The sequence below is a fragment of the Miniopterus natalensis genome, chromosome 4 (genome assembly GCF_054644295.1).
Source record: "Miniopterus natalensis isolate mMinNat1 chromosome 4, mMinNat1.hap1, whole genome shotgun sequence".
Classification (NCBI taxonomy): Eukaryota; Metazoa; Chordata; class Mammalia; order Chiroptera; family Miniopteridae; genus Miniopterus; species Miniopterus natalensis.
Window position 1 is genome coordinate 22,630,935 of NC_142084.1, and position 27,868 is coordinate 22,658,802.

At 39.6% G+C, this 27,868-nt stretch overlaps 1 protein-coding gene and 1 long non-coding RNA gene across 2 annotated transcripts in view; one reads left to right on the plus strand and one right to left on the minus strand.

The window, feature by feature from the left end:
- Nucleotides 1-251: 251 nt before the first annotated feature.
- Nucleotides 252-4,594, plus strand: LOC107525026 (uncharacterized). The gene is made up of 3 exons (XR_001602023.2): nucleotides 252-994; nucleotides 1,629-1,813; nucleotides 3,686-4,594. It is a non-coding gene; the product is annotated as an uncharacterized LOC107525026 (long non-coding RNA).
- The window catches only part of RAD50 (RAD50 double strand break repair protein), a 66,322-nt gene continuing 41,896 nt past the window's right edge, over nucleotides 3,443-27,868 (minus strand). Inside the window, exons 20-25 of the mRNA XM_016197114.2 lie at nucleotides 22,814-22,941; nucleotides 20,391-20,615; nucleotides 8,218-8,303; nucleotides 7,548-7,690; nucleotides 5,197-5,330; nucleotides 3,443-3,790 (exon numbers count right to left, since the gene is read on the minus strand). Coding sequence (XP_016052600.1) covers nucleotides 3,604-3,790; nucleotides 5,197-5,330; nucleotides 7,548-7,690; nucleotides 8,218-8,303; nucleotides 20,391-20,615; nucleotides 22,814-22,941 — 903 coding nt within the window. The 3' untranslated portion in view covers nucleotides 3,443-3,603. The remainder of the gene's footprint in view (nucleotides 3,791-5,196; nucleotides 5,331-7,547; nucleotides 7,691-8,217; nucleotides 8,304-20,390; nucleotides 20,616-22,813; nucleotides 22,942-27,868) is intronic.

The window sequence follows — 27,868 nt, forward strand, 5'->3', positions numbered from 1 at the left end:
TTTATTGAGTGGGTTCATGAAGTGTTCGGGCCAAGTGTAAAAAAATGCGTACCTCCAAGACAAAAATCTTCCAGCGAAGTGCCTGCTTGTTATGGATAAGGCTCCAGCTCACGCTCCAGGCTTGGAGGACGAGTTGATGGGACAGTTCAGTTTTACCGATGTAAAGTTTTTGCCCCGCAACATGACTCCACTCATCCAGCCCATGGACCAGCAGGTCATATCTAACTTTGAGAAGCTTTACACCAAAGCACTGTTCCAAAGGTGCTTTGAGGTGACCTCGGACACAGCTAACCCTCCGAGAGTCCTGGGAGAATCATTCCAATATCCTACATTGCTGGCGTCTCATAGACAAAGCACGGAGGGATGTGTCTCACAGAACAACGAAGTCAGCACGGGAGAAACGGCCAGAAGCTGTCCCTGCGCGTGTATTTGAGGGCGCTGAAGAGGATGCTCCTGTTGCTGAGGATACTGTGTCTCTGGGACAGTCCACGGGCTTGGAAGCGAGTAGCGATGACGGGGAGGGGCTCGAGGACCACAGGACTGAACCCGCCGCAGACCTTCCAGATGTTCTGACGGAGCAGCAACAGGCAACTGAGGAACTGTCTTCGGAGGAGGGAAGAGAAAGTGTTTCTATTGCACTTATCAAAGAAATGTGTGCGAAATGGGTTGAACTGCAAATTTTTGTGGAAAAACATCACCCTGATGAAGCTGCTGCAAGTCATGTCCCTGACACTGTCAGTGATAATGCTGTGTCTCACTTTAGACAAATTTCAAAACATCAGAAAAAGCAAATGTCAATTGAAAAGTTTTTAGTGAGGCAAAGATCCAGTGAGTCTGAACCAGGTGTCAGTGGCGTAAAGAAATCAAGGGCAGGAATGGCAGGAGAGGAGCCACCTACAGTGATTCTGGAAGAGGCCACAGACACCTGAGGAAAGGTCAGCTATTGTGACTATTGAAGGGACCACCATCCAAACCATGACTATCATCATTGCAGGTAAGAAAAAATTACATTTTCATTTTTATCATCTATAGTACTGTTTTTACATCCTGTTAATTTATTATTGTTTTTACAGTACAGTATATTGTGTTTATTGCTTTCACTGTGTATCATTTTATGGATCTGTGGTATCACTAGATAGTAAAATTCATGTTAAATTGCTGCTTTAGGGGTTGACTTTAAAGGTCTGGGACAGATTAATCCATTACTTTCTATGGGAAACTACGCCTCGGTTTTCGAACATTTCAGAACTTGAACGGTCTTCCAGAATGGATTACATTAAAAAACCGAGGTACCACTGTAATTCTTTTTTCAATTCTCCTAAGGATAGTACATAACTAGTATAATTTTATTTGCACAGAAATTGGTTACATACAGTGGAGACTATATTAATTTCCTATCGCTGCTGTAACAAATTACTGCAAACCCAGCAGCTTTAAACAATACAAATGTATTCTCTTACAGTTCTGGAAGTCAGGAGTCCCAAGTCAGTTTTACTGGGCTCAGAGTCAGGGTGCCACAAGGGCTGTTCCTTCAGGAGGCTGACGGGAAAATTGGTTTCTCTGACATCTTTAGCTTCTAGCGGTCAGTTGTATTCCCTGGCATGTCACCACTGCCTTCTCTTCTGCAGATCGGCCTCTGCCTCCTTCTCACGAGGATACTGGTGATTACACTTGGGGTTTGCCAGGGGAGTCCCCCCGCCTGAAGGTCCTTAGCTTTAAGCACATCTGCAAAGCCCCTTTTGCTATATAATATTTACAGGTTTCATGGACTAAGACCTGGGATTTTCGGAGGCCATTCCTCAGCCTACCACAGGTACGTTAGGACCTCCGAGCTTTTTTTTTATACTGAATTTGTTGGGGTGACATTGGTTAATAAAATTATATAGGCTTCAAGCGTACAGTTCTATAACACATCATCTGCATATATTTTGTGTTCACCACCCCAAGTCTAATCTCCTTCTGTCACCATTTATGCCCCTTTAAGGATCTTAGAGCTTAATTCTCTTCTAGACCCTGGCTGAGAACGGCTGTCTAGACCATATCCTCATTAGGAGTGCAGATGACACAAACCTGCCGCATGACTGCCAGGCTCTGAATGATCAACACCCAATAGTCTAACTCAAAAGTGTGTAGCACTCCGTATGCAATACTTGTGCGAGGCTTCAAGAAGCCAGCTGGCAATCCCAAGGAAATTTGTGATTGGGCTTTTATTAGAAATGACATCTGGAGTGAAATGAGACCGGCTCTTCCACGTCTGGCTGGAGCCCACTGGGAGCAGGTCCAGATGTTGTGAGCCTTGCTTGCCTTCCACCCTGCCATGCACCCCTGGAGAACCATCGGGGTTGATGTCGAGGCTGAGATGATACACAGTGTAGACCTACAAGAGTTAGATTTCGTGATGGCAGATGAGGCCCCAAGTGAAAGGAGGCCTTGCTCTTGGTCAGAGTCTTCCAAAGGTGGGTGTGCACAGGGGGGAACTTCCTCTCTACAGAGCCCTGAGTCTGGATAACAGCCTACAGGGATATGTGGGGAGGGAAGATGGTGGATATTGAACTAGAAGACTATTTAAGGTTCCCGTGAAACTCTGAAGCCCCATTCACTTCTTAAAATTTTAGTTGGGGAAACTGAGGCCCAGACAGGGAGGTCACTTGGCTGGATTTATAGTTAAGAGTGTAGCATACATTAAAATCTCATAATTTATGGTCATCCTCAGATATTAATACTGAGAACTCAGGTTTTTAAAAAGATTTTTTAAAATTGATTTTGAGTCCAGCTGGGCGTGGCTCAGTGGTTGAGCATCGACCTAGGATCTAGCAACAGGGGTTCGATTTCTGGTCAGGGCACATGCCCGGGTTGCGGGCTCGATCCCCAGTTGGGGGTGTGCAGGAGGCAGCCGATCAATGACTCTCTCATCACTGATGTTCCTATCTCTCTCTCCCCCTCTCCCTTCCTCTCTCTGAAATCAATAAAGATATATTTTTTTTAAAAATTGATTTTGAGGGGGGAGAGAGAGAAACATCGATGTGAGAGCAAGACATCGATCAGCTGCCTCCTGCATGCCTCCCACCAGGAGCCCACAACCCAGGCACGTGCCCCAGCTGGGAACTGAACAAGCAACACTTCAGTGCAGGGGACAACATCCCACCAACTTGGCCACACCAGCCAGAGGGATAACTCAGTTTTTTAAAACCACATCCAAGGAAATAAATTTAGTGGTAACATTTAACACTGATTTTTAAAAAATGCCAAAACCATAAATCTTGAAGGCAAGAACCTACTTCTCAACAGTGCTTTGAGAACTGAAGGGTTGTAGCTTCAGGCCCAGGGAATCACACACTAATGCTGGGAAGGGAGGAGAAGCTGAGCCGGACTGTGCTGCTGCGGAGCCCTGCAGGCCTGTCAGGCTGCCCAGAGGGGGGTGAAGTTCAGGAATCAGTCCAAATTTCATGTGAAACTATTTTAATCATTTTAGAACTTCTCATTCAAAATCCTAGACACAAAGCTCCTTTTAAAGAATATATTTGCTTACTGACTCCGCTGAGACCAGAAATCAGCAGTTGCCTGAGGATCTGTGTTTCTAAGGCAGTTACATCTTGAGTCTTTTTAATGAACATAAGATCCCAGGGAGCTAACGTTGCATTTCACAATCTCTGAGCACTGATCCATGTTCTTCTTAATCCTGTAGAACTTCTCCATGTACTCAGAACGCCCCAGGAGCTCCACAAAATCTTCATCATGAGTGATTATCAGAAGCTGGAAGTTACGTTGCTGTGAGCGACTTTTTATTATCCTGAAACAATATATTCAGAACATTTTGTTTAACATTAAAGGGCATAAATAACCCTTTCCTTTATTTGAAAAAGCTACTGAGAACTTTGTCTAACACATGATAACAGGGCTTTTCCTGTGCCTGAGTGGCAGAGCCTCTGACAGCCCTGCAGGAAGTGGGGGAGGGGTGGGGTGGACCGGGCCTCCAGCCCCCCATTAGGAGCCCATCTCCTCTTCAGGCGGTAGAGGTGCGGGGCTTGACTCTTCACGTAGGTCTGGCTTGCAGAACGGGAAGAATACGTGATCTAGTTTCTTCCAGAAAAGCAAAGTTCCACTAGAGCAGGCGGAAATGTTCTACCGGGTTTCCCTCAATATCTGCGCTGCTCAGCTTTAGGAGTTGGACTTACTCCTTTCCTGGGGTTTTCTTGACCTGTGACTAGTCTTCTCTGGAAGAAAATACTTTTCTTCTTTTTGAGAAGACTACAGGCAAGGGGAATAACACATGCAAGCCCACTGCCTTCTTATGAGCTGTGTCTACTCAGAATTCTGCCACCACCAGGCCCTAGATGCATCATGAGCATGACACACAGGCCTGAGTGGGTGGACCGAGATAACTTGTGCTCATGATCTATAGGCTGAGGTAACCAGCTCCGAGGCTGAGACCTGAGAGGCTTTTCTTTCAGTCAACCACATATACCCCTTGTCTGGAGCTGGATGCACTTAGGTTTCAAAAGCACTAGCTCTTACTTGCTGGTAACACAGGACTACTGGGAGGTGGCTGGAGAAAGGTGGCTCTGTGGCTGCTCAATGCTCCCTCTGGCCCAATCCCAGCCATCAGCCAGAACATTATGTCTGCCAGGAAGACACCTGGCGCCAGGAGTACCTGAAACAGCGCTCGCCTTGTGAAATGCCTTTCCCCTGCAGCACAGTCCTCGAGCAAGGGCGCCCATGCTGCAGCCTCCCCCACAGGTGGATGTGCTGCAAGGTGTGTGCAACTTTACCCTTTCTGGAGTCTATTCAACCATGAATACACCTTTCGAGTAAGAACTGTCATTCCTCATAGATGTCTGACGCATGTGGAAAGCTGAGGAGATAGTCCCAAACCACTGCGATCACCTAGAATGTTTTAGCAAGTCATGGTAACTTGTGTACATGACGCTGGGCCCCTGGTGGGTTTACAGGAAAGTCAAACCAAACCAGAAAACTCACCGCAGTTTCCCTATGAATACACTCAGGGAGGTGCAGGATGTGTCTGCTGCTGCTGGTCACCATCTAGTCCTTTTTAAAAAATCTGATAAATTACTATCAAAAAGTAAAGCCAACCAGCTTCTCCATGGAAGACACATCTAGAGAGGGGTTTCACCACCGAACTCTCTCAATCTTAGTTTAAAAACTATCATAACCTGTCCCCAAATTTGAGAAACTTACTCAACCAGAGCATGTGCAAGAGATTCAATGTTTTCTCGGTCAAGATTTGTTGTAGGCTCATCCAAGGCAAGGATGCCACAGTTCAAGCAGAATGTTTCAGCCAGGGCCAGGCGAATGATGAGTGAGGCTAAAACCTGGAAAAAAGCGCCAGAGCTGAGCTGTGCTGCACAGACCTTTTCTCATTCCCGGTAGGAAAGTGCGCAGACCTGGCTAGATCTCTTTGGTGGGAAAGGTCACAGGGCCAAAGACCTTAGGTAAATCACTGCTCTTTTGTTCCGGAGAGCCTGGCACTATGACCCAGACCCATGTTCTTCCAGAAGGTGAACCATCAAGTGCATTATCTCAGCTTATTATTTGCAATAAAATAAAATGCTAAAAGCAACGCTGATCCCCGCCCCCTTCTCTAGTAAAATCAGCTATAACAAAACTCAAAATCCCAGGTGTGAATCAGAAATGCATTGCCATTTACTTGTAACTAATAATTTTAATAATGGTATAAGATTAACTACCTTAAAAATTCACAACCTATTTTATTTTCCTGATAATGAGGTTTGTCAGGATCTTGGACACATTACATTTTCCAGGGTCTCAGAGACCTTTTATCTCTTAGAGTCTTTCTATGCTCTGTGGTCCAAAAGAGGCACCTAACCTACACCATGCTCTAAACCACACATATATGTTTGTGTATATAATTTTGAGATGGAAAGAGAGAATGAATTATTGGGCCAAAGTATCAGGAGTAGAGAAGTATGGTGTTATTTAAACTTACCAGCAGGAAACCTAAGCAACCAAAATGGAGGCACTTTCGTGGTTAATAGAAGCCTAATAGTAAACCCCTCAGGCCCAGCTGAAACCACCTGAGGGTACAAGGCACACAGAATTAAGAGTGAGGGATGTTCTAGGAAGTCTAAAGTACCTTTGTGTGAGCTATAAACTCCCTCTCCCCCTGAATTTGTGAGTGAAGGAGAATCAGTGAGTTAGTGATTTTAGAGCAGTGATGCCTAGGGCAGGCTGGCCAATTGTAGGAGCCAGGGCACAGCTTGGACCTTGGCACTTCTATATTGAATGCTACCGGTGCCACCTCCACCACCACCTACTCAAGGCGGAGTCTAACTGAGGTCCTGGCCCACCTCTACCAAACCATCTGTCTGTCTTCTCCCCCAACACCAAGCAAGCAATTACTGCTAATTAATTTTTATAATTTAGAGGAGCTATAGGAAATCTACTTATGTTCAGAAAATATTTTTTGAAAGTATTTTTAATACAAAGAGACATGTTTCAAACTATGTTTTCCCATTCATAATTACCACTAAAAATCACCAAAGCAAGTAGGGGATACTGATTATAGATCACAAATTTGTCATTTTTTGCAGACTATGATTACGATAATAATCTGCAGATGCCTCGAATTGGTATAGCTGTCTAGGCTGACAACAAAAGACATACATGCATCGAGTATCTTTAGGTCAAAATTGAAAACTATGAAAATAGCTTGGTTAACATGAGCATCATTTTCTAGAATTTTAAAAATTTGTTAAGAAAATCAAGGGTCCAGAGATGTTATCATCTTCCACTTCCAATCTGAAAGGAGGAAGCTCAAGAATCTGTGGCATCTTGGGCGCAAACCTGTGCACAGGGAAAGGACCCAGCCTTGCTCCCAGGATGCAGGTCCCACTTTTCTGTTAGATGTCTCTCCTCTTCCTGATTTGCTCTGTGCTCCACACCCAGAGCCTCATGTAGAGGTGCCCTGCAAGCAGCTGAGTCTGTGTGTGTGTGGTGGTCTGCAGGCCCCAAGGCTAGGCTGGGTGGTGTTGGGGAACTCAGTCATTTAATGGGGCTGCTTTCTCAATGAGATGCTCATATATTGTAACGGCTCATCTGGCTCAACCTAGGATATCTGGTTTGCTAATAATGCATGACCGACTCTAAAACACACCTCCTCCTACCCCCCGACTTCTCTGAAATCAGGATGCATCTTATAATTACAATTGACTTTCTTCTTTCTTAGCGCACATAAAATAGTGGTGTGTCTTACAGTAACCTTATTCTCATAAGGAATGCTATAGAACAATGAGTGGTCTTCAGCTCCTTATTTTATATTTAGCCTATCCTATGAGAAAGTCTTAGGCCCTTCTCCTAAAGGCCTAATTTAGGTAAAGCTGCAGGAAATGCCGGTTAGAGGTGGGGGAGTGTAATGAGGGGAGTGATCCCGACCTTGCACGTGGCAGCCAGGAGAGCTGTAAAGAGCCTCCCACCACTCCTGGGCGGCATGGCTGCTTCCACAGCACTGACATTGCTGCTCTCTGTCAATTCTTAGTAAAGGTGGCTCCCTAGGTCCTTAAGATACCTGCCTTCTGTCCAGCACTGCATCGTCCTCGCATATCCAAGGCCGTGTCTCCCTTCAGCATCACCACTCGGTAGTTGTAATTCCGCCGTTTATCAGAAGCTGATACGTTTTCATCAGCATCAGACCGAATTTCTATATATTCAATATCTGACACAGAAGGAAGAAGATTCAGTGGAACCTACACTCTGTAGCCTTTTGTCATTCGCCAACATTGTCAAATAAGCCCAGAAACATCTTGTGAGGCTGACATCATAGGGGAAAACCCTGGCTCATTTGGAAACTTCTCTGGCTGAGAGGATTCACGAGGATTCCTGGCTAGAATCCAGATACCCCAACCCTCAGTCTCAGCGCTGCCTTTCTTAGTTCTATTGAGTTTCCTCCTGATGGTTTTCTCATCACATTTTGGCTTATCCCTATTGACACTCAACAGAGCCTATTATGTCATCAGCTAAATATAATGTGCATTGTAGCCAAATATGTGAGGTCTGTCAGGCTCTGGAATAGAAACCTTTGCATATCTTCTTGCTACAGGATGTTGCCAAAATAAGAATTCTTAGAACACATCAGAGATGTTCAGTAAGGCGTCCAGGAAGTAATACGGCCCAATAAGAAGTTGCACGGGTGAGAGCTGGGACAGGGCTTTGGAAAGAGCACGCGTGACACATGTCGGTTACCTTGTCCACGATAGGTGCTCCGCCAGAGGTCACGGATGATTTTATTGATTTCTTCCATTTTCATACTGTGAAATTTCATTATTGCTCTACAAAAAAAGCCATTGGTAGGTACTTTAACAGAATAATACTACGATCATATATTATTATATGTAATAGTAATATATTAAAATGTGAACTATATAATAATGTATGTAATAATAATGTAAATAACATCGTAACATTATCATGAAGTAACTTCCCTGATATTATCAGTGATAAAAGTAGGATAAGAGCTAGAAAAAATAAACAGAGCCAAAATCTTGCTGCTTGGCTAATAATGAAAACTGCCTCATATTTCCAGAGCTCCAGGGTCCCTACCCATCTCCATTTTTATGCTATGATATGATAAACGCTCCCTTAAATACACATATAAATACTGTGAACATTTCATAAAACCGTTTTTTAGTAGACTTGTTCTTAGTCTTATTGGAAGGACTGATGCCCACCAGTTGCAGGAAGACCTGCTGAATGGAAGAGTAAGAGGGGAAGGGGTGTACAGGGTCCCCTTACTCTATGGGGAAATAGGCGAACCTTTGGAAATGCAGTCTTTTCCCTCTTTTATTACTATTAAGGTTAACCAAGAGTCAGCCTCTTAGGCTGCTTGTATTCCTCAGATCTCTCAGCTTTTTAATCTATTAGAAGCTTTGGTACAGAAAGGATAATTTAGAAGCTTAAGCTGAGCTGAACCTCAAAACTTTTATTTTCCCTTCCTAGTCAAAGATTCAAAAATCCTAACTCTAAATATGTACACCCCTCACAACACTCTTAAAATTAACTAGTGGTTTCTAAACCCTAAAAAGAAGGAAAGAAATGTTTGTGAAAACAAAAGAGCCTTCAGAGTCTAACATTCTTCTTACTACTGTCACCTTTCACCAGAAAGCCTAGGTTCCTCGGAAGGAGGCTATGAACTACTGAATGCTGCCCAGTGACAAACAGGCAAGCATCGGTGCCCCTGCCACACAAAGGATGTGAGGCAGCCTTACTTCCACTTGCAAGCCTCTTATCTGATACATACAAAAAAAGAAACTGAGTGTAATGCCTCTGCACAATCACTTCATGATCTTCTGGTTCACCAGCCAAAGAGAAAGAAATGACTCAACATAAATACATTTTAAATATCAGATGAAGAATTTTGAAGTAATAGACTAGAAAAACCACATTCTGCTTGTTGATGAGAATACAAGTCTCCATTTTCTACTTTATACATCTGTCTCAGCCTAACATTTTATACTGCTTTCAAAGGACGGAGACAGCCCTGGACGGTGTTGCTCAATGGTTAGAGCATTACCCTGTGCACCAAAGGGTTGCGAGTTCAATTCCCAGTCAAGGGCACCTACCTGGGGTTGCAGGTTCAGTCTCCAGACCCTGTCAGGTCTTGTACGGGAGGCAGCCAATCAATTTTCTGTCTCTTCCACCCACCCCTGCCCCTCCCTCCCTCCTACTCTCTAAAAATCAATGGAAAAAATATTCTCGGATGAGTATTAACAAAAAAACATAAATATTTGCTAAAACACACACACCCACACTCAGAAAATGTTCTTGGGACCAATCACGTAATCCATAGTGCTGTGTTTTTTTAAATTAATCTTCACCCAAGGATAGGTTTTTTAAATTGATTTTAGAGAGAGAGGAAGGCAAAGAGGGGGAGAAAGGGAGAGAAACATTGATGTGAGAAAGAGACATTGATTAGCCAATTCCCGTATGCACCTCAACTGGGGATCGAACCTGAAGCCTAGGTATGTGCGCTGACTGGGAATCAAACCTGCAACCTTTTGGTGTACTGGACAATGCCTAACCACTGAGCCACCTGGATGGGGCTGTAATCCATAAGTTTATATATTACAACCCTGATTTTTCAAATGACTTCTTAAAACAGTCATCTTTCCATTCAAGTTAAAAACCTTCCGTAAATAAGCATTCCCATTGTGGAGAACAAGCTCTGGGTGAGGCGGCGGGGTCCAAGGTTTGAACAGAGCCTCTGCCGTGACTCCCTGTACAACTGACATAGTACATCCTGGCCTGTGGGTAGGTGTACTTAGAGACAGCACTGCAGGAAAAAGCTCTGGTCCTGAGAAAGATCTAGATTCACCAAGGGGTGTGTCAGACAGACTTGATGCTACGTTGGCTATATCCTGTCTAGTCTGGAGTTTAGCCCCACTATGCAACAGCTGGGAATGGTTAAGGTAACTAACTACATTAACCCACTTGAGGGAATAGCAATGGTAATAGTGGTTACTATTGATGAGCATTACCTTATGGGAGCCACAGTTATGCTTAAACAACCTTATTACCTCATTTCATTTTATCCTTACAATACTAGGAGAGTTAGGTTTCATTATCCCCACTTTCCCATTAAGAAAACTGAGATTTGATAAAGTCAGTAACTTGCTCAAGATCAAAGTGGGCAGAATATTAACAGTCCTCAAATATGATAATTAAAAATTTAAAAGGCATGCCATCTTTAAAGCCACCACACTCAGTTTTATGAGTAAATGTTATCAAATCTTGAAGGTACAATGGCACACCTAACTCTCAAGTATTTAAAATATTACATAGCAAAAAGAAATATGAGTAGAAAGAGAATAAGAAGTATAGGCCTATTTTGCTTATGACTATAGATATGAACATTCTAAATAAGATCAAATTCAGTAGGGAGGTATTAAAAAGAATATATCAGGACCAAGTAGTATTAATCCCAAGAAAGCAAAAATAGTACAACAAAAAACCAAAATTAAGATGATGCATTGTATTAATGGATTAAAAGAAAAAAATTATCTCAATAAATGTCCAAAAAGTACTTGTTATAACACTGAGTTTTGATAAAAATCCTCAGTGAAAAATAGAAGAAAATTTTCTTAATTTGACAAAATGACTATCAGATATCCACAGCAGCATCAAACTTAATGTTAAAATATAGAGAAGCATTCCCCCTAAGGAACAAGAGAGATGCCTCTTATTATGGCTATCCTAAAATAATATCCTAGAGACCCCTAACAAAATAAATAATAAATAAGGGGAGGGGGAGCCCAAAACATGTCATTGTTTCTGCAAGTGATGTAACTGTGCACTCAGAAAATCTAAGAAATCAACTGAAAAACTATTAAAACCAATAAGATAGAAATACAATAAACATAGAAATTGATAGTTTTATTATCTAGTAGCAAAATCCAATAGAAAACAATAGAAAAAAGGATCCTAATCACAGTGGCAATAAAAACTATGAAATACCTAGGAAGAAATCTAACAGAAAGGTTCAGGATCTAAATGGAAAGCTATAAAACTTTACAATAGGACAAAAAGAACTGATTAAATAGGAGAGACGTATTATAGAGTCCAAAATGGAAGATTCAATACTGCAAAGATGTCTACTCTCCTCAGTAACCCATAAAGCAAATGCAACCCAAACAAAACTCCCAACAAGATTAAAAACACTTCTTAAATGAAATCCATAAAGAGACTCTAAAGTTCTTTTTCCAAAAGAATAAAATCAAAAGAACCATGCAAAAGAATAAAATCACAGTAGTGGGACAGGAATAGAAATGAAATAAAACTAAATACATACAGAACTTTAGTTTTATAAATGACATTTTAAATCAACAGAAAAGCTTTTAATAGTGTTGGAGAGAGGAAAAACTTGAAACTTTTATCACTATCCTTTAACAAACCTCAAATAAAATCCAAATGATTAAAATCCAAATGATTAATCCAAAGGATTAAAAGTTAAATAAAACTATCAGAAGAAAACATTTTTATAATTTTAAGATTGGGGAGGTTCTTCTAATCAAGAAGCCTACCTAGAAGTTAAAAGTCACAAACGACACTGTAAAGAAAGTTAAAGGGGAATGACAAACTAAGACTAACTACTTGCAATGTATGTGAAAAGGATTACTATCCAGAATATATATTTAAAAAGTGGTACAAATCACTGAGAAAAAGAAAACCTAATAGAAAAACTGGCAAAAAGATATGAATAGACAATTCGTGAAGAAATACAAATAGCCAACAGATGTAAAAATGTTTAACCTCAACATTGTTGTATAAAACAGGGAAATGTAAATTAAAGTGAATCTTTTTTTGGTGTGCAACAGATTGGCAAAAATTAAGAAGGGTGATAATATAAAATACAGACACAGAGAAATGAGTACTTTCATACACTACTGGTGAATACAAATTTTATAAGTGTGTTTGGAAGGCAATTTGGCAATAACACCTTAAAAATGTACATACCCAGACGCATTAACTATTTCTAAGAAGCTATCTTTCTCGTGTATCTCCACAAGTGTGCAAAGACATCATTGTAGCACTATCCGTAGTAACAATCATTTAAAATCTTCCTAATATGTCCATCTGTGTTTAAATAAAATAGGAAACATCCATTTTATAGATTATGCAGCCATTAAAAATGAGGTACTTACATATATGAACATAAAAGATCGTCATAACATGTTAAGTGAAAGAAAAAGCAAATAGAAAAATACCTACAGTGTGATACATAAAACCAAAAAAGATGTATCTGTGTATACATACTTGCAAAAGCACTGTGAGGGAAATGAAAACATGTCACCAATGTACTATTACTTAAGTGCTGAGTGTTAGTGTCATGGAAATAAACTAAGTCCAATGTGAACCATGTTCTGAGATTTGTATAGTAATGGAGTGAGTACAGGGAAGCATAAATATATTAACATAGGCTGAATGGGTTAACTGGTATAAGTTGTACAAAATACTATGGAGTACACAGGAAGGAAAAATTACATCTGCTTGGGAAGGGCTTCATCAAGGTAACATTCCAAGGAAGAGAAATAGCATGGGAAAATGTAAGGCGTCCTAAGGGAACAAAATGTTCACTTTACTTAGAACATGGTGAGTATTGAGAGATGAAATGGGGAAGGTCAGGTGTGGAAGTCTGTCCTAAAGTTAGCAGGGAAGAGACCACCACCTTTAGGAAAATGAATCTGGTGGAAGTATAACGGAGGGTAAGAGGGACAAAAAGGTGGGGGAAACTGCAATACAGGGAAGAGCAAGGAGTGCCTGATGTAGGAGGGGGCTGTGCAAGAACAGCAGCTCTGAGACAGTACTGTGCAGAAACCCTGTGGGTGGATTGCTGATGAACAAATATAGGCCCAAAGATGAACTTCACACACGTTTTAGCATCTGGACTTCATAATTAACATTTAAGATTGACCTTGTAAGCCCATGACCTCTAATAAACAATCATTCTGCTGAGGCAAAGATATGAATTTCATGGGCTGGAAACTTTTGGGTAAGTGGTCATCTGGTTAGCCGCACCAGCCCCATATGTGCCTGCAGTGTGCATGTCACTTGGTTAAATAATACTAACTCGCATGAAGTGGTACATTTTGTCCAAACTGGTTCCCACAAGAGAGATCTTAGGTCTAAGATCTAAGAATATAGAATATAAGATCTAAGAATATAGTGTTCTATAAATTGTTTGGTCCTATGCTTAATCTAAAGATTTCCTTTATAATTTCAGTAATAATCTATGGTGTATTATGAGGACAACAATGGCTTTAGTGGTGCTGATAATACTGGTGATCCATGAAAATCCTGTTTCTTAAATGAAATCCATAAGGAGAATACCAATTTCCTGTATGAAAGAGGGCAACATGAGGCCAGAAAGACAAAAAGAAATGTGCCAGTGGAACTATTCTATATGATACTCTAATGGTAGACACATGTCATTATACATTTGTGCAAACTCATAAGATGTACAACACCAAGAGTGAATCCTAATGTAAACTATGGACTTTGGGTAATTATGATATGTCATTGTAGGTTCATCAATTGTTTCACCTATGGTGAAGGATGTTGATGGTATATGGGAAATCTCTGAACTTTCTGTTCAATTTTGCTGGGAACCTAAAACTGCTCTATAAAATAGTCTATTAAAAAAAAAAAAAAAATGAAATGGAAAGAGATCTATGTGCCAATGTCACTTGTGCAGCTATTTCCACCCATGTCCCTTTTCCTTCTTTACAGATCCCTCCTATAAATGTTAGGCACCTCTCTGCACCAGGGCTTCTGCCCCAGCAATGAGATAATTTTCCTTTTTGTTCTAAGCTGTCCAGCTGCCTCCCACACTTGGACATCTAATGAAAAGCTTCTGAATCATCATCATAAGTATACATATGTTCTAGTTTGACGAGACAAATAAAGCATATTAGGTCTCCACAGGGCTGCAGTTCAGGGGTTTTGCTGTTGTTCTGAGGCCACTTTTTAAATCAGGACTTAGCCATTAGCAGAATGTCTGAGACGTAGGTATCTAAGGGGTTGAAAAAATGTCATCTAAATAGACCAAAACCTCACCTGCCAGGAAAAGACCTTTCCAGGTCCTGTTCCTTTCATTATTCAAACCATCTCCAGGACTCAAGGTACTAAGGAAGATTAGCTACCATTTGCAAAATTTGAACTAATGCACATAAAATGGCAAATCTTAAACTGGATTTCCTCATAGTCTCAAACTATTTTATTGAATATTGATTAAAAGGGAAAAATACAAACATTCCTTACTAATAAAAAATATTAGTTCAGAAGTATGAAAAAACTAAGTTAATAAAGTTGGAAAAAAGCAGAAAAGATTATACTTAACAAAAGAAATTTTTTCCAATAATATTATCCACATCTTTGTATTTAAAATTGTACCAAAATTTGAGATATATGGGTTGCTAAGAAACTGGCTATAACCACTATTATTCACTATTATATTGGCTACTCTTCCCTACTGCCCTGGCACCACCATGAGAACTTCCTGTCTCCCAACACTGAGGTCAGTGGAAGCCCTCTCGTATAGAGGAAATGGTATCAATGAGTATCATGTTCTACTGAGTTTCATGTTCCAAACGAAATGATTTTCACTACCTAGCCAAACTCAAAATCCCTAATCTGCCAAACTGAAGTTGCACATTTAAAAGAAAAATGACTTTTTTCTAGATAAAACCCTTAAGACTATTAAAGAGTTCTTAAAAATATTAAACTAATTTCCTTTAGTCAGAGTCCCCAAAAAACAGCTTTTAAAATTCAGGCAATGGTTCAACCACTATTGCAAGATAAACATTTGGTTAAAAAAAAACTGCAGTGAGTGTGAAAAGTCTCTGGCTATCTTTTGGTTTTGTAATCTACCTGCTTGATGCTGTGGGACCCAATGCTGTGAAACTGCTGTATCCATGGTGAAGACAAGAGTGGTGGCTGAGAAGTGAGCTCTGGCTAAGCCCTCCATTCGATCAGGGAGCCAGGCTCTGAAAAGATTCACAGACAGTTGGCTGCCTTAGGTGCAAAACTGTAAAAGTTACGTTTCCACAGTCTCAGCAGAAGTGTGGCTTAATATGCAACATTTCAAATTTAAGGAAAATGACTGTAAGACTGGCATAGGGTAGAACAGTGTACTTTGATATATTCTAAAATCATTTAACTTAAATAATGTATTCTACTAAGGGACAAGGAGTAATACATTCTAAATGTTTTCCCTCTTCTAAGCCAGTGTAAATGTCTCTGACCACTGGCAGTACTTAAAATCCGTGATGTTTTTAGATGATTAATAACAGATGGTAATCAGCCTTTCTTGAAAATGCATTGCTAATTTCCTGTGTTACCTTAAATAGACAGCTAAATGCAACAATTACACTGACTGCATGCTTCATTCTAAGAGGTGAAACAATGAGGGAAATTTTGGACCTCACTTTCTTCTAGGTGAGAAGGCAAACTTAAGGCTGAGTTTAAACCTTAAGAAGGCCTCTGTTTGCAAGCACAAGCCCACACAGACTCAATTTTGGGGAAATCTGTACCACTTCTATTCTTCTCATTTAAGTAGAATCCATCTGATCACCAGATAAAGACCTCAGTAAACAGCTTGGCTTTGTTCCTTCAGTAAGCCCAAATTGCTGGAAAGCACCTGCACCTCCCCAACCCCGGAAGCCCCTGACTGGCTACATCAAGCCCTCTCACCCCCATCGGTTGGCTGTGTGATGCCTCTGTGATTGAAGCATTTTTCCCTACTGAAATGTCTGTCCTTCCTTCATTGTTCAAGGCCCAGGTCAAACACAGATATGGGGCACCTACCATGTCTCCCTGTTAGACTGTTAGCAGTTTGCAGGAGGGACAGGGTATGATGTCTCTGTCTTCCCTGACAAGAGTGGCGAGAACAGGGATTTGGGAATGAATGTGTGCCTTGAGGAAATTCCTCTTCTGACTGTCACTGGCTCTCGGGGGCTGTAGGAACAGCTGGAGGGCTCCTAGCTGTAGTTTCCTATTCAGTCAATGCACATGAAATTAGGTCTGCAGGTCAGTGTACTAAGTGGAGGGACTACCTTATAGCAGAATATGTGCACGTAAAATTTAAAACAAAACCGAACTCACTATCTCCATTTCTTACCACCCATCCTTTCCTCACCCAACTTCAAGGCTTTAGTTCCAGCCAAGACACTGAGATGGCTCCTCAGAGTCATTAGCAACCTCCATTTTGTCAAATTCAAAGGTAGGGTCAAATTTTTGTTTTCGTAAATTTCAGTGAGTTTCTGATTTTTTAAAAATTCACTTAAAATTATAGTTGACAAATATTAGTTTCAGGTATACAGCACAGTAATTGGACATTCATATGCCGTATGATTTGTATACTCCACAATTACTTCTATAGCTGGCAGTTTGTTATCTTCATTTGTGGTCCCTGATTTCTAATGCTGCTGAACATCTTCTCATGTTTGATTATTTTGTTTCCTCTTTGAAACATTTGTCTTTTATCTGTTTTTATGTATTATTGGTCATTAATCCAATTGGTCATTACATTATTTTTTTATTGCTGTTGTTCATCCTCACCCAAGGATATTTTTTCCATTAATTTTTTTAAGAGAATGGGAGGGAGGGAGTGGAGAGAGGGGCAGGGGGAGGAGAGAGAGGAACATCGACGTGAGACACATTGATTGGTTGCCTTTTACATGGCCACAAATGGGGCCAGGGCAACCCAGGTACCTGCTCTTGACTGGGAATCAAAACTGTGACCCTTTGGTGTGCAGGCCAAGGCTCCAACCACTGAGCAACACTGGCCAGGGCTTGGTCATTACATTCTTAATCTCCATTCATCTTTTTCATCCATCTCTCCATCCCTTCCCATCTGACAACTATCAGTTCTCTATATTTATGAGTTTGTTCTTATTTTGTTTTGTGTTTTTTAGATTCCACACATAAGTGAAATCATGTGGTATTTGTCTTTCTCTGTCTGGCTTATTTCACTTAGCATAATACCCTCAAGGTCCATTCCTGTTGTTGCAAATAGCAAGTTTTCATTCTTTTTTATGTCAGGGTAATATTCCACTGTATATATGTACCACATCCTCTTTATCCATTCCTCTATTCACGGTCACTTAGGTGGCTTCCACATCTTGGCTATTGTAAATAATGCTGCAGTGCACATAGGGGTGCATATATTTTTTCTAATTAGTGTTTTGGATTTCATCAGATAAATACCCAGAAGTGGGATTGCTGGATCATAAGGCAGGTCCATTTTTCATTTGAAAAACCTCCATACTGTTTTCCACAGTGGTTGCACCAGTTTGCAATCCCACCAAAAGGGCATGAGGGTTCCTTTTTCTCTACATCTTCACATCCCACTCCTCAGGAAAGACCTCAAAAGCTAAGCTATACTTGCCAATCTCTACACTGTAGGTGTGGGACTGTCTCCATCCCTCCTACTCATCTAATAAGTTCCAAGATGATACTGATAATGTTGTTCCAGAACCACTTTGAGAATCAATGTATCTGATTTTAAAATATGCATGTTAAAATTTAAAGGTAAACACCTAAATAACTAAAGTGGAATATATCATTTACAACCCAAAGAAGGGAAAAAGGAGGAATAAAGAAAAATTCCACAGAAGGCAGGAAAGAAGGAAAAAAGACAGAAATAAATACAACTCTTTTAATTAATCAATCACCATAAACAGAAAGAACTAAATTCACTAGTGAAAAGAACAAGATGGTCAGACTGAATAAAAAGCAAAATTCTATTATATGCTAAATATATCACAAAGGTCTAGGAAATAAGGCAGCCTAGGCAATGGCACAGAGAAAAACAGAATGACAGTGGAACGGAATGGAAAATCAATACACATATGGAATTCTAATAGATAGTATAAGTGACACTGCAGATCATTAAGAAAAGGACAGGCTCCTCACTAAACAGAGACAGGACTGGTTAGCCATAAGGAAAAAAATAAAATTGGGTTCCTACCTCACACTGCACATAAAATCCTATTTATGATTAAATACTTAAATGTACTTAACTGTGAAAAGCAAAACTTTAAAACTTTTAGAAGAGCCTGGCCGGGCGTGGCTCAGCGGTTGAGCGTCGACCTAGGATCCAGGCGATCAGGGTTTGATTCCTGGTCAGGGCACATGCCCGGGTTGTGGGCTGCAGCCGATCAATGACTCTCTCATCATTGATGTTTCTATCTCTCTCTCCCTCTCCTTGAAGTCAATAAAGATATATTAAAAAAAAAAAAAAAAAAAGTTGTAAAACTTTTAGAAGAAAACACAGGAGTAGGGAAGGGTTTCTTTCTTAAACAAGACACAAAAAGAGCTAACCAAAAAAGAAAAGATTGGTAAATTCAATAACCTTAAAATCAAATCTGTCCACTAGAACACACTATAAGAAAGTGAAAAGATAACATAAAAAATTTGAAAACAATATTTGTAATATATATAACTTAAAAGGAATTAAAATGTAGAAGAGATAAAGAACACTTGCAAGTCCTAGCTGGTTTGGCTCAGTGGTCAGTCCTCAGACTGAAGGGTCTCGGGTTTGATTCTAGTCAAGGGCACATAACCTGAGTTGCAGGCTCGATCTCCAGCCCTGGTCAGGGCACGTGCAGGAGCAACCAATCCATATGTCTCTCTCACATCGATGCTTCTCTCTCCCCGCTTCCACTCTCTCTGAAAAGCAATGGAAAAAATATCCTGGGGCGGGGGGAGTAAAAAAATAAAAACAAATCAATTAGATGACTGTAAGCACTGGATAGGTGGCTTAGTTGGTTGGAGTTCCAGCCTATACACCAATCAGGGCACATACCTAGGCTGCAGGTTTGATCCCAGGTTGGGGTGTGTACAGGAGGCAACCAATCGATGTTTCTCTCTCTAAAATCAATAAACATATCCTTGGGTGAGGAGTAAAGGGAAAAAAAGACTGATAATATATTAAACATAGGTAAAAGACACAAACATTTCAAAGAGGAAACAAAGTGGTCAAACATGAAAAAAATGTTCAGCAATATTAGAAATCAGGGGACTGCAGATGAAGACCATGATTTATCATTTTAAACCCCTCACACTGGCAAAAACTAAGAAATTGACAAAATCAATGTCAAATGATGTGCCAAAAAAAATCCTTATATTCTACTAGTGGTGCAAATTAGTAAAAATGCTTTGGCAAAAACTTTAACGTTATTTTGTAAAATTGAGCATACCCTGCAACCTGGAAATCTTACCCCCACATATATTCTAGAGAATCTCTTATACCTCTGCTCCAGAAGACATGACAAGAATGTTCCTAGCAACAAGGGTTAGATTAGTAAAGACCTGGAAACGGAATGTCCATCTACAGGAGAATGGATACACAGTGGTATAGCACCACAATAGAATTCTATATCAGTGAAGATAAATGAATGAACTACAGCTATCAACAACATAAACAAAAATAAAACAAAATTTAAAAAGCAAATCCCAGAAGAGTGCACAGAATATATTTTTTAGCTCAAAAAAACCAAGCATGTGATAAAATTATTTTTTAAAGCATAGAAAACAAAAATCTGTGCCAGTGGTTACAGAGAGAGGGGACAGAGATTGAGATAAGGAGGAGCATTTAAGAGGATGCCAGCCAGTGATAATGGAAGAGTTCTTGGATTGGGTATGTGTGAGGAGGTGGTATCATGACTACTCCTTGGTATTAATATGTTTTATAACTTACCTTCATAACTTCAGCATGTGTGTGTATACACATACATATATATATTTTTCCACTTTGGTATGTATGAAATATAATTTAAAAGTGAAAAAGGAAGGAAATATGACTAAAATATGCTGGTTGATATTCACTGCAATGGGAACCAAATTCCCAGGCCAATACTTACTGGTCAAGGGTCTTATAATAAATGTCCAGATCCTTGTTCACAAGCTCTGTTGTTCTCATAACAATCATCATTTCTCTATACTTTTCCTCGGCATCTCGAAACTGAGGTTCTCGAAGTTCTTTCTTAAAGTGAATAATTTCTTCTTCATAACCCTTCTGTCGCCCTATTGCCAAACTGTGATTTCTTTTTATATTTTCTATTTTTTCTTCCAAATTCTGATGTTCACTATAAAGGGAATGACAAATGAGGACCCTTTTTAGCTTTTGGCAGCCTGAAGTGGAAAAGCCAGATCTCTTCAGAGAGATAAATATCATTTAGCTTTCTCCTTAGCAATCAGCATATAACGGTCTCTCCTTGCTTTTTATTTTGGCCAATTTTAAATAGCTTTATTTAAGACATTGCATTTTCCACTTTATAATACAGTGTTATAAAGTGCATTATTTCCTTTCCCTGTGTACACAGTCCATATTCAAGTATCAAGAATGACCAGTTATTTACCTATACAGCAGCTAACTTTCAAAACTCCCATGGAATTTGCTACAAATTTGGGTCCTTCAACATTTTTTGTGGAACAATGCTAAATCTATGCTCAAAGTTGGCTTAATCAACCTCTTCAATGGTGGGCCCAGAAGAGTCTCCTTGCTTTTAAGGCTTCAGTATGAAAGAAAACTTTCTTCCTTCCAGATCTCCAAAGCATCCAGGTTTCTAAACATGGTTGATTTTTGTATGCGAGAACTCTCACAACACATGAGTAGTGAGAAAGTGCCTGACTTTCAGACACTAAGTAAAGCACTCTTAGTGATTAGTATTAGAAATGCACAAACTTCTGACTGGGAACTGAGAATATACAATCTTCAACACTTTGGAGTTATTGAATAATAGGTGTTATAATTTTGTTCACAATATCCAAGACAAATTATAACTTTATTTCAAACTATTAATTTCTATAGCAATACCTACTAAAAGTCTGTATTCTTCTATGAAAAAAATTCTCACACAAGTATAAAAAAAGCATAACACTGACCAAAAAAAGTAAAATACCCAAACTTTTCTGATAACTTGGTAGATAATACAGATTTTAATGTATGCTTTAAAAATCTTCATGTCAACAATTACTTATTAAGCACCCTCTTATGTGCCAGGCACTGCTGTCAAATTTATGAACATCCTTATAGAACTGGCCTGACTGTCTGTTTTGTTGACATTTCTGTTGTGTTCTGGTTGAAGAAAGGTTTGAAAAAGAGCAATCATACTTAGTAGTCTGAATGGATATAAAAAGCATTGTTATGTACCGACCACAGAAGGAATTATAAAAATATCTGATTTTGGTCTTCGATAGCAAAGAATAAATCGTTTCATTTAAAAGTTTCTTCTAAAAAGCTTAATTTTTTCCAACTTGCCACCAGTAACACTAACATTATAGCATTAAAGAGCTGAGGCTTGGGAGCTAGGATATCTGGGTCACATTCCTGGCTTTCACCAAAATTTCCTGTGATTTTTTTTCTGGGTCTCTGTGTTCTAATGTATAAAAAAATGAGGAAGCTAAAGATGAAGAGCTCTTCCAGTTATAAAGTCTGATTTCCTCCTTATATGAAAGAGATTCTAAATAGCTAAACCCAGTAACAGGATTAATCACTTGTAATGTTTTATAAATTAAATTAAAATTTCAATTTACTATATCCTTTAGAAAAACTTAAAGCATTCTTTGATTCAGATTTCTGTGTAAAGTCAAGAAGACAAATGAAAAATCTACAAGGAATGACTGAATGAATGAGAGATCTATATTTAATCAACTGAGGTAGTTAAAAAATCTATTTGGTGAATAGTCTTTTATACCAGTCTAGTGCCTTAGCATCAACCAGGTTCTTACGGAATTCTTAAGGCAACTAACTTTGAGGCAGACAAGACAAGAACAAAATATTTTCTGCTGCACCAGGAAGGTAGAAACTATAGTAAGTACCAATAAAACCAGATGAAAGAAGAATCAGGGTAATCTTAAGAAAAACCCCCCACCTGGTTGTCATATAATTATAACTGGGACCATCTAAATTGGGTCTCCAATGTTAAATCACTTTGGCAATATTATAGACTGCACAAGCTCTGACCCAGGCAGGGTCCACAGGCCATATATTTTTTGCTCAGTATCATTAGCTTATAAAGCATGCTAGTAGAAATCTGGGGACTTGGCATTTTTAATCCTGTCCACCACTGCAATATAACTATAAATTCTGTGTCACTTCTTCAGTAATTTAATTCATAAGGCCATGAAATATATTTGTATAAAAATTCCACTCACTGTCCTGTAGTCTCAAGGGACACTTAGGCTAAAGGCTTAAGTCATTTTAAAAAAACATGTATTGAATATTCTTCACAGTTCAATAATAGACCTTTATTTAAACTAAAGACTATTTTTAAAAACATACTTTTTCAGTTGTAAGACCTGCATTTGACCCATTTCCTTCAAATGTCGTTTTCTTTCTTCTTCAACTTCTTTTAGTTCTTCATTTCTTTTTCTTAACGTAAGGTTATCCTGCAGCCATCTTTCTTGTATCTAAATGTAAATATTATATCAGTTAACAAAAATTAAACCAAGTTACCAGCATATGATTCACAACAGGCAACTGCTGACAGGTAGTGCTAATTCTGCCTTACTTAGAATCATGTTAAATTCAACTGGGAAAATAAGCCAGGGTGAAGGAATCTGCATACTGGACTAATCTGGATGGCACATATAGACACAGAACAAATTTACATGATGAAATAAAAACTGTAACTAAATATTTAAATATTTTGTACCTGTACCCCATTGAATCATCTTGCATAGGAACCACATAATAAAATCTAGTTAACAGAAAAAAATCACAAGATAGCAATACTATCAATGTCTCCCCTTAATTTTTTTTGTCTAGTTGTATTTGTCTCCTAATATATGCCAATACTGTTAAATACTATTAAGTACGTCAGATAACATCTTTACCTTCAAGCTAACAAATAATAATCATACAAGGCAGTAAGAAGTGCCACAAAAACAGTAAATATCTGTGTACTTGATGATACTTCCATGGACACTGAATTGAACTGAAAATTTGAAAAGTTGGCTATTCTTACTGAGTAGTTTTGTCCTTAAGGAGATCTAATCACTTAGCAGCAGCAATGCCAGCACATTTCAGTAGTTTCTCGGTGATTACAATGGACTGTTTGTCAAGAGACAAACATTAAGAAAAAATTGTAAGTTGATTTTTTGAAATTTAGAGAAAAAAATTATCTGCAGAAACAATGTTGGTTTGGACCATAAAAGCCTGAATATAGAAAACTAATCACAAGCTCAAAGTCAAGACTTCTCAAAGAGGAAGCTAGGACCCTCCTTCAGTGACCCTTGCAGCTGAGATAAACTCAAGAGTCATGTGGGAAGTGGAAGGGAGAGGCAGATCTTTGGCAATGTCTTGTTGTCAGCAGTAACGGCACAGCGTCACCAAGGAAAATGGATTTGGAGATGAGAGAGAAGCATGGAAACTTTTCTCACATGTTTAGTGTTCATATCCAACCCTACCCATCTATAAATCACTATTTAGGGGTCCCCCCCGCAACTGTCATCAGTTTTCCTGGTAATAATAATATAAATATATACTAATCTATTACAGATATCATTATAAGCAGTTTAAGGTGACTAAAATGATATGGTGGTAAATGACCTTTTGTTGCCAAGACAACTTAATGCACAACTGCAGCTGCTGTGACACTCTAAGATTCTTCCATGGAGACTATCCTTGTACTTTTTTCCTTATTAAGAACAAGAGAACACTGTACTGCTTTTTTTCATCTAATATTACATAACACTGGAATTTGCTCCCATAACTGCATGAAATAACTTCATTTTTAAAAAATTTATTTTTCAATTACAGTTGATGCACAATACTATATTAGTTTCAGGTGTACAACATAGTGATTACACATTTATATAACCTACAAAGTGATCCCCCTGATAAGTCTAGTAACCACCTGGCACCATACATAGTTATTAGAATATTATTGACTATATTCCCTATGCTGTACTATACATCCCCATGACTGTTTTTATAACTAGCAATTTGCACATTTTAATCCCTTCCCCCCTTTCACCCATACTATCCCCTACCCCATCTGGCAACCATCAAAATGTTCTCTGTATCTATGAGTTTTCCAGGTTTGTTTATTTTTTTTAGATTTCACATATAAGTGAAATCACATGGTACTTGTCTTTCTCTGACTTATTTCACTTAGTATAATACCCTCTAGGTCCATCCATTTTGTTGCAAATGGCAAAATTTCACTCTTTTTTATGGCTAATATTCCATTACACACACACACACACACACACACACACACACACACACACACACACACACTACATCTTTATCCACTCGTCTATTGATGGACACTTAGGTTGCTTCTATATCTTTATTATTGTAAATAAAGCTGCAATGAATACAGGGATGCATATATCTTTTCGAATTAATGTTTTGGGTTTCTTCAGATAAATATTTGGAAGTGAAATTGCTGGGTCCTTCATTGTCTCTTGTTATACAGCCTTTGTTTTAAAGTCTATTCTATCTAATATAGGTATGAGCACCCTAGCTTTTTTCCCCAATTCGTTTGTATAAAATATCTTTCTCCATCCCTTTACTTTTATTCTGCGTGGGTCTATTGATCTAAAGTGGGTCTCTTGTAGGCAGCATATGTATAGGTCTTTTTTTTTTTTTAATCCACTCAGCTATCCTATTTATGTCTTGATCAGGGCATTCAGTCCACTGTTTACATTTAAAATAATTATTGATAGGTATGTAAGAATTGACATTTTATTAATTATTTTCTGATTGTTTTTGTAGTTCTCTGTTCCTTTCTCATTCTCTTGCTCTCTTGTATGTTGATGAATTTCTATGTTCTGTGTTTGGATTCCTTTCTATTTCTTGTATCTCTCTTGTAGATTTTTGGTTTGTAGTTACCATGTGCTTCATATATACCAAGCTATATTTATAGTAGTCTATTTTAACTGACGGTCATTTATGTTCAAATACCTAAAATCACTACAATTTTTACTCACCCCCTCCATGTTTATTATTTTTTACTTCTTTTGTGTGTGCTTGTGTGTATGCCTTGACTTACTATTGTAATTATACAGAATTTTCCTACTTTTGCCTTTTAAACTTTGTACTAGCTTTTTAGCTGGTTGATCCACTGGTTTTACTGCTTGCCTTTGTCAGTGACAATTTTTTTTCCTTTCCTATATTTTCTTACTCATATTTTTGACCTTTTCTTCTAAAAGAAGTCTCTTTAACATTTCTTGTAATGCTGGTTTAGTGATGATGAACTCCTTTAGCTTTTTCTTGTCTAGGAAGCCCTTTATCCTCCAATTCTAAATGATAGCTTCACTGGGTAATCTTTGTTGTAGGTCCTTGCTTCTCATCACTTTGAATATTTCTTGCCACATCTTTATCTGTTCGCCCACTGATGGACACTTAGGTTGCTTCCTGGCCTGCAAAATTTCTATTGAGAAATGAGCTGACAGTCTTATGGGAGCTCCCTTGTAGGTAACTAATTGCTTTTCTCTTGCTACTTTTAAGATTCTCGCTTTGTTTTTAATCTCTGCCATTTAAATTATGTGTCTTGGTGTGGGCTTCTTGGGTTCATCTTGTTTGGGACTCTGTGCTTCCTGTACTTGTATGTCTATTTCCTTTGCCTTGTTAGGGAAGATGTGAGTCACTATTTGTATAAATAGGTTTTCAATCCTTTGCTCTCTTCCCTTCTGATAATCCAATGATGCAAATGTTGGGACACTTTATGTTGTCCCAGAACTCCCTTTAACCATCCTCATTTTTAAATTCTTTTTACTGTTCTGATTGGGTGTTTTATGCTACCTTGTCTTCCAGATTGCTGATTTGATTCTCTGCTTCATGTGATCTGCTGTTGATTCCCTATCGTGTATTTTTTGTTATTGCATTCTTCATTTCTACCCAGCTCTTTTTGTTTTCTGTCTCTTGAATTTCTCACTGAGCTCATCTATTCTTCCCCTAAGTTCATTGAGAATTTGTATACCCAGTGTTTGGAACTCTGTATCTGGTAGGTTGCTTGTCTCTATTTCTCTTAGTTTTCTATTGGGAATTTTGTTCTGTTCTTTCATTTGGGACATGTTTGTCTGTCTCATTTTGCCAGACTCCCTGTGTTTGGTTCTATAAATTAGGTAAGGTAGGTCTATCTCCCAATCTTGGCAGGGCAGTCTTACGTAGCTCTATGGGGTCCACTGATGCAGTCTCCCTGACCACCTGAGCCGGGTGCTCCAGGGGTGACCCTTGAGTGGGTTGTGTCCTCCTGTTGTAGTTGAGCCTTGATTGCTGTTGGCAAATGAGTTGGTGGAATTGATCCTTAGGCTGACTGGCCATGACCACACTGGACAAGATATGGTATAGGGGCTGACCTAACAGAGCAAGATTCATGTTACCAGGGCTCTGATGCCTGCCAAATCTGCCCTTTGGGTATACCATTTGTAGAGCTGGTTGGGTGGTGCTCGGGTGTGTGGTCTGAAGCTGGCCAACAGGCATGCTGGTTCTGGGGCCTCTTGTCTCTGGTGAAAGCCAAGGTCAGCCATTGCTTGTGCATGGTCTAGGGCCACCTGATAGGAGCCACACAGTGCTCTGCAGTTGGTTACCACCCGTGCTATGCTTGGAGGTGCCTGGGAATGGCGACACTGTGAACCGAGGCCAGCTGCCACTAGTGCTGAACTTGAGGCTGCTTAATAAGAGGTACAGGGCACACCAAGGCCAGCTGCTGCTTGGTTGGAGTTTGTAGATCTTTAAGACTTTAGGACCATTTGCAGCATGAGCCGAGGCACACTGCTTGGGTGGAAAAGCCACTGAAAGAGGTTCAGGCAGGCTATGCAAATTGAGTGGGGCAGGGTTTCAGAATCACCATGGTGGGGTAAAGAGGGTTAGCCAGATTAATGGAGAGCTTAGATTTGGTGCCTGTTTGCTGGTTGAGTGGGGGGAGGGCTCAACAGAGGAACAATGGTATCTGCCAGCATTTCAGTCCCTGGAGAGAACTGCCCTGACCCCTGCACCTCTAGCCCTCACCCTGAAGCTAGTCCAGTTAGTTCCTTCCCATGTCCCTGGAATTTTTTGAGCTGTTGCCCCTGTGCTAGAGCTCAGAGTAAGTGTAAGTCTGTGCTCGAGCCCTTTAAGACCTGCAGCACCTAGGTCTCTAGTAGCTCATTTTCCTTCTCAGACACAACACCAACTGGTTTTCACAGTCAGATGTTGTGGGGACTCCTCTTCCTGGCATTGGTGTCCTGGGCTGGGGAGCCTGGTGTGGGGCTGGGACCCCTTGTTCCTCAGCAGGGACGTCTGCAGCTGAGAAGATATCCCTCCCAATTTTTAATCGCAACTTCGTGGGTGCGAGATCTGCCCATTCCATGTCATTGCCCCTCCTACCATTCTCAACATGGCTTC